Source organism: Chinchilla lanigera, unplaced genomic scaffold (assembly GCF_000276665.1).
Source record: "Chinchilla lanigera isolate Chin_1 unplaced genomic scaffold, ChiLan1.0 scaffold00012, whole genome shotgun sequence".
Classification (NCBI taxonomy): Eukaryota; Metazoa; Chordata; class Mammalia; order Rodentia; family Chinchillidae; genus Chinchilla; species Chinchilla lanigera.
Window position 1 is genome coordinate 7,964,744 of NW_004955413.1, and position 7,523 is coordinate 7,972,266.

Genomic DNA, 7,523 nt, shown 5'->3' on the forward strand with positions numbered 1-7,523 from the left:
ATATAAATTTTGTTGATCCAGCCACAATACTAGTGAAACTTCTCTCTATCATTTTCTTTCTGCTATCAATCATATCAAATAATTTCTCAAACAATTTAGCCACTGTACTTATTCACTTTTAAAATTGCCATTTCATTATTTTATATAGTTCCTTTTTCTGCTGAACAGTTACTTTCTTTCTTCTCATTTTAAGAGTGTTTACATTTACTTCAAAAAAGATGGCTATAATAGCTTCCTTTTAGTTTTTGATTATTTCAATATCTAGAACATGTCAATTGTTATCTGTTCATTGTTTCATTCCTTGAGAGTTTTATTCAGTTACACACACATTGTTTAATTACACATACATATACACATAGAATCTTAAAAAGTATATTACATGTGTGGTTAAACTGCATAAGATTTCAATGGATGTGCCTACAAGTTATCTGCAAAGATAATGTTGCTGTGACCATTGATAATGGCTTGTCAACTTAAGAAATGCCACATAGATTGGAGAAGCCCAGTTCTGGATGTGTCTGTGAATGACTGGTATATATACCGGGAACCTGAAAGGGGGAATATCTTCCCTGGAACTGCTGAGACCAACAAATATCCTTGTAGTGTGGATAGGATAAAAAGAAAAGAAAAAGGAAGTGTCCACCTTTTGAAAGTGCTCCAGTCTTCACCATTATTGCCTTTGGACATTAGTCTTCATTTTCATCAGGTTTCCAAGGAAGATGCCCACTGGTGATGCTAAAGTGAACCTGGGCCTTGAGCTGGTGCTGTATCCTTGATTCCCCTTGTTCTGTGGTTTCTGTCTACTTGGGTTGAGCAGCTGCTAGATCATCCAGCTCCCTGATGCCCAGATGGCCATTTGGGAATCTCCTTCCTCTGATCTTACAAGCTACATGATGAAACCCCTTACATAATTATGCATAATCACAGATAATTATACATATCTTTTTATTGATTCTGTTTCTCTAGAGAAGAGCATACAGGTTCTAATATCAAAATTTATATATATATGTATATATATATGTATTAGAGAGAGAGAGAGGTGTTTTTTATTTTATACTGTACACAAGAGTTTTAGCTGTAATACCTAAAAAGCTCAGGAGAGAAAATTTTCAGTGTTAAAGTGTACAAGCACTCACACTATGTTACTCTCTCTCCACTGATTTAAATGACAGGAAGCTTGTTCTGCTGATTTATTTTTCTTCCTGAAATTTTTGTCTAGATGGTTCTGTTTGCCATTTATAAGGCAAAATTACAGATATTTAGCATTATATCATACAGACAGACAAAAAACAACAAAAACAATGCACAAAGTAACTCAAAGTACCCTATTCCAAAGTCCTTCAAATTTTTCACTTTTGTTGTTGTTCAAGCCTCACCAGTTGAAATCACTTTCTGTTTCTTTTTTCCCCTTCCAGAAGATGGGCATTCAACACCTGCTTGTTAGGAAGTACCTTGTCAGGGTGACCCTGATATGTTCCTCTGGGGATTCAGAGAATGCAGGAAAGGGAGGCTAAACGGAAAGGAATGGCTGCTGTGGGCAGGGAAGCTCTATCATCCTGGACTTTTGCTCTAGGATCTGCCTCCTTTCTATTGGACCTGCCCATGTTTTGGGAGTTCATAGGCTCATGTTCTCTTCCTATATGTCTCCTCATGGTCATATGTGGCTCCATCCACAATCCTCAACACCTCCACCTGTATCCAATATGGCTACAAAGGACTGCATTCCTGATGCTGTAGAATACATTTGGTTGGGTATGTAGGGTTGGGGGGCCTTCTTTTGGTCACTGAGATGCCAGGCAAGCCTGAGTTCTTAAAGCAGCTCTGATCATAATTAAAGGTAAGAGATTATCAGAGAGCTAATAGATGAAATGTTTCCAAACTAATAAGCAGCACACATTTACTCTCAATTTTGTCACTATGCCACTTAATATTCCTATGGACTTTCCCCAATTCTGTTAATCAACAAAATTATACATGCTACTGGTCAATAACTAACCATTGTTAATTTTCTATCATCTTGTTTTGAAATTCTGTGCCATTTTTGTTGTTTTTCTTTCTTTAAAATTAAAAAAAAATAATAACTACCCATTCACTGTGTTGCTCACTAATGTGCAGAATTGAGTAGTGGATGAAAACAGTTACTAGAAAGTAGAATTGAAACAAAGCTCTCAAATCTCATGCTTATAGTTTTTTTGCTGTGCACTCCAAATAACAGGAGGTGGAGCCATTAAAGAGGTCCACTCCTCAGTCGACAGGCATTTGGGTTGCTTCCACGATTTGGCTATTACAAATTGCACAGCTATAAACATGGGTCTAAAAATTTATCCTTAAGTGTCACAGACCTTTGCTTGAATCCACTCTGGGCTCCAAAGTACCTATATAGTACATTGAATGGTCAGTGGCCATAAGAGTCACTTTAAGGGTGATTATAAATTATTTTCAGGTGATCAAGGAAGTACAGGACTGCTAATGACTTGAAAATTATTTTCTCTTTCAATATTTTGATTTCTTCCTTTAAAAGGCTAGTTATTACTGGGAATGCTAATTACAATTGGTGAACCATTTTTTAGCTAACATTCCTTTTTCTTGTTGTTGTTTGTCTTTCCAATTATTCTGCTCTCTGTGTCTAAATCTGTGTATTACAAAATGTATTATTAAAAATTTTACTAATCTCCCCACACTTTATGGTGAGGGACAGAGGTTTCCATGACTGTATCAAATTGTTAGTATAGTTTTAATTTTTAATCTTTTGCAGCCCAAATTTGCTTTTATTTTTTATGATTTATGAACTTGAATGAGGATTTAATAACTGCTATCAGTGATCATTTATGTTAATCACAGTACTGAATTTGTAGGATGAGTCATTCACATCACAAAACTTCTCTGTAACAAACTTTACTAACACTAAAAGGAGACTAGATTTTTTTTTTTTAGTTTTGTTTTCAAAGAGAATCGAAATAATTTTTAAAAATTAGAAAAGATACAAAATTTCATGATACAAGATGATAAGAATTCAACAATGGTTGTTCTATTGCATTTCGTTGTCTTCAAATTAGTTGTTCAGATTACCAGATATAAGCATGCAAAGTTTGTCAAAAAATTAAAAACAAGAAAAAATTTAAACATTGACTGTTCCTTTCAACAGACCAGTAGAAATCAGCAGTGCAATTATCCCAGCTATTCTGTGTATATACGTATATACTTCTCCCTTCCTTCTTTCTTTCTGCATGTGTAAATATCGTATTGTCTCCCTAGTGTAAGAACCTGAAAGAGTAAACAAAATCTGAATGATACAATAGATACTGTGAAAGGGAAAGAGACCACTCAAAGGGGAGGAAAAACTGAGATGAGGGTAAAAGGAGACTAGATGAACAAATGAAAAATTTCTTCCAGGAGGAATCTATTTACACAAGTAGTGGCTTCTAAAAGTATATATATTTTCCATGCTACAGATATAGCTCAGAGGTGCAGAGGTTGCATGGCATGAACAAAGTCTTGCTACTCAGAGGTCAAATCCCAGAACTATAAATTTTTTTTTCCCAATCAATAACATGTGTTCCAAACCAAGATTAAAATGAAGACAGGAGTCCAAAGAGAGACAGTAAGAGAACTGTATTGAAATAATCATATATTCTGAGAGCACTGGCACACTCAAAAGATTGGAAGGGAAGGAGGTATCTTGTTTTATGAAGATACATTGTGCAGTGGTTTAACTCCATGCATATTATTTGACAAAAATGCAAAAAAGAATTATCAAAATATTTCACATCATTATAAAACAATCAAAGAGATTTACAATACAAAATTGTGAAGGAATTAACTTTAAAAATGTGGAAATTTAGGCTGAGAGCTTCAGAGAGACAGATAGTACAGTAAACACTTGAGATGTCAAACGAAGTTTTAGTACCAGGATGCTGCAAAAATAAGCTGTCTGCAATGTTACGGGTGTTAAGAAATTCAGAGAATCTCATAAGAAGAGGTGTAACTTTGAGAATATTCTAATTTTAAAAAAATCAGTTCTATATTAGAATTTTTCACTCATGAATTATTTTAACTGAAGCCGTCAGATGTTTTTCTTTGCATTGACTTTTGTCAAATGAGGTCTTATATTTGCTATCATCTCTTGGAATCTTACTCATTCTCTATTTCATGTTCCTACCTTAGCTATACAGTTAATTGATTGAATACAATTTAATTTTTCACATCAAAGCGGCAGATTCTAGAGTTGTTTTCCTAGTTTTGCTACCTTTTGATAGTCAAAACTGTCTAATGCTTTTAATTGGAAATATCTTCAGAATGAAGTGTATATTTGGAAATAACTCATACTAAAGTGTGCCTTTAACTTCACTTTATTTTTATACTTTCAAAATTTCAGTTAAGCTATAGACTCCTTTAAGAATTTTCACTTGACTTCTACTTTTAAGTAGTCAATTAAAAATCATTTTTCGAATGATCACATTAAAGATTATTTAGTTAATACACATCTACATGTTTGTGCCTATAAATCTGTGCACACATATATATTAATATACATAAGCACATACTACTATCCATCAGGTATATTAATTCTATCCTAATTTAACATTTATCCAACTTATGAATAAAATATATAAATGGAATGATTTATAATATTTTATAGTACTTAATGTAAAACACAAAATAGTAATCTTTTCTGTCCAATTAAAATCAAGCAGATATTTTCAGTAATGTTCAATATCATATGACAGTCCAAACTTGGTGGCATAGGCTTGAAATCCGAGTACTCTGGAGACTGAGGTAGGAGGATTGCCAGTGTGAGCTCAGCCTCGGCAATTTAGTGACGTAGTGAGATCTTGTCTCAAAATAACTAAAAAGAACTGGGGATGTAGCTCAGTGTGAAGGCCCTGAGTTCAATCCCCAATGCTGTGCAGGTGGGAGGGGAAAAAAGAAAAGAAAAAGAAAAAACGTAAGAAAAAGAAATAAAATATATCACAGAACATAATAAGCGGAGAAGTTCTGAAAGGGACAAATGGGAAGTCCTTCTTTCTCTTCCTTGTTTTGTTTTTCAAAGCATCATCAGTCACATCATTCATTCATGAGAGTGAGTGATTACCCCGACACACTTCAGCTTCCTCAGTACACAGAGAGAGGCATGTTTCAACTTGTTGTTCCATAAAATCAAAAGAAATGGATGAGCAGATGGATACAAAAATATGAGCAAATGAGCAAAAACCTTTGCCACCTCACTGTCAGCAATATATGCCAACATGACCATAACATTGCTGACAAAGTTTGTAACAAAAAGAAGCAGTGATGAAATCATGGCCTTCATAGCTCTCACATGAGCCTCCATGCTCGAATCCCTAGAGTACATGCCCTGTAGCTTCATTCGCTTGGTGTGGTTCCATAAGGAGAAGAGTAAAAGTAAGAAGGAGGATAGTGACACTACAAAAGAAATGAAGAGCGCCATGTGAAGGAGAGAATAATAAACTAAGTAGTCAAGACTCTTTGTATCATAGAATGTGAAGTTTTGTTTCCTGTTTACCCAGTATTGCACTGACATATTTATGAACGTGTCCATGAAAAAGAGACTTACGCAGAAAGAAAGTGCTGATCCCAGGACTATAATAAGAAGCACCATGTGCATCCTGTGTTTCATCCAGAGGAAAATGGGGCTGGAGAAGTTAGTTATCTTGAAGAAATAGAAGACAGTGAGGCAGGTGGTACAGGCTGTGCAGGAGTAGGTGGATCCTGTCCAGAAGACAGAAACACCCATCAGAATACTCTTAAAGTAAAATCGTTCCCCATACACTAAACTGAAAGTGATAGTTGAAAATGTTGAACAAAGAAAACATAACCTAGAGCTGGCCAAGCTCGTGAGAATAAAATCAAACAGGGAGGTCTTCCGTTTTCTGACCCAGTCAATGCCATTTATCAGCACAATGAATCCATTTCCAAAAATCCCCATTATGAATTCCACAATAGAAATGACCATAGACAAAGTCTCCAGTATGCTCGACATTTCAGTTCATAGAGAATCTTTGCCTTCAGTTCACTGCTGGGTGATTCCAGTTGAACTGGTATAGATTTATATATCCAAAGCTGTAATGTCTGATGAGTGCCTTCTTCCTCTTTTATTGATGGCTACTGAAAGAGTCTGGAAAATGTCTAAGGTAAGCTCACAAACAAAGTTCTCACCTGATTCATAAAATCTACACCTGCTTTTAAAAAATCAGTAATGTATTTTCAAGGCTTGTACTGTATTCTATGCTGCTATGGACATTTTTATAGTCTACATGTAAAGCTTTGTGCTAGAATTTGCATCCCCATTTGGGAACATGCAAAATAAAGGTAGGTTTTCTTCTATAATTTTACATTATCATCCTTTCCATAAAATTTACTCATTTTTTTCCATTGACTCATAATTTTTCATTCCTTATCCTGGAACTAGAAACCTTAGGCTCACATTGAGAAAATGTAGTGAACATCTATATTTTATGATCAATATATGTTTGCACTGCCAACCCAAAACATGCAGATCGTCTATATGGAAAATAGAAAAAATCTACTTTATGTCATAATAACTAAATATTGTGGAGTGTCTTGCAGTTTTTTTTTTTTTTTTTTTTTTTTTTGTTTTTCTCCGGTACCAGGAACTGAACTCACGACCTTGCGCTTGCCAGGCAGGCGCTTTTGCCGCTGAGCTAAATCCCCAGCCCCTCTTGCAGTTTTAAAACCTGCAAATTTATATGTCTTTTTAGGACATCTGATGTCTTTGTCACCTTTCCTTGAATCTTGAATGCTTTCTGACAACTGCAACTAAAGAAAACTGGCAGAAATGTGCTACAGGAATTTTGGATTTAAATCACAGAAAGCTGTGGACTTTACTCTGGATCACTGCAACACCAGATTCTGGAACCCTAAGCTACATACGTGGAGTAGTTAGATAAGTCTGAGGCCACAGTGCCCAAACTGCATGGAGACCAAATGTAGGGCCCTGGTCAAAAGTCTCAACTGAGCCCACTTTTTAGTCTTTTTAAATCCCAGCTACTAAACTTATAAGTCTAGAATATTTTGTATATTAACTCTCCAGTAGGATAGCCACTAGCCATGTGTCACATATTTGACCCTTTAATTCAGATTAATTTAAACACTAAAAAGATATTTCTGCAATATCACTACAAGTATTCAATAACCATGTGTAGCTCACGGACTATTCCATAACCAGCATGCACACTGAACTTTTTCATCATTGCCAAATGTTCTCTTTTACACCTAGGATATAGATGATCTCAGTCTCCAATATTTAAATGAACATAGTCATCAAGTCTTTCTGCTAAGGACATAAACATCACTAAACAAAAGATGCCATCCTCCTATGACCTATCCGAAGTTTTTAACTATAGAATCCATGTGTATTAAAATGCTGGTTGTTTCACATCATGAAGTTTTGGAATGGTTATATTATACAGCAGCAAATTATCAGAATAGAACTATTAGCAATAAAAGGCTAAGCATATATTATTACTTCAAACTTTCAATGT

General features: G+C 35.1%; 1 protein-coding gene across 1 annotated transcript; it reads right to left on the reverse strand.

The window, feature by feature from the left end:
• Positions 1-5,068: 5,068 nt before the first annotated feature.
• Positions 5,069-6,001, reverse strand: LOC102022486 (taste receptor type 2 member 8-like). Its single transcript, XM_005379624.1, has one exon. It carries the CDS (start codon positions 5,999-6,001, stop codon positions 5,069-5,071), a length of 933 nt encoding a protein of 310 aa, XP_005379681.1.
• Between the last annotated feature and the right edge of the window lie 1,522 nt (positions 6,002-7,523).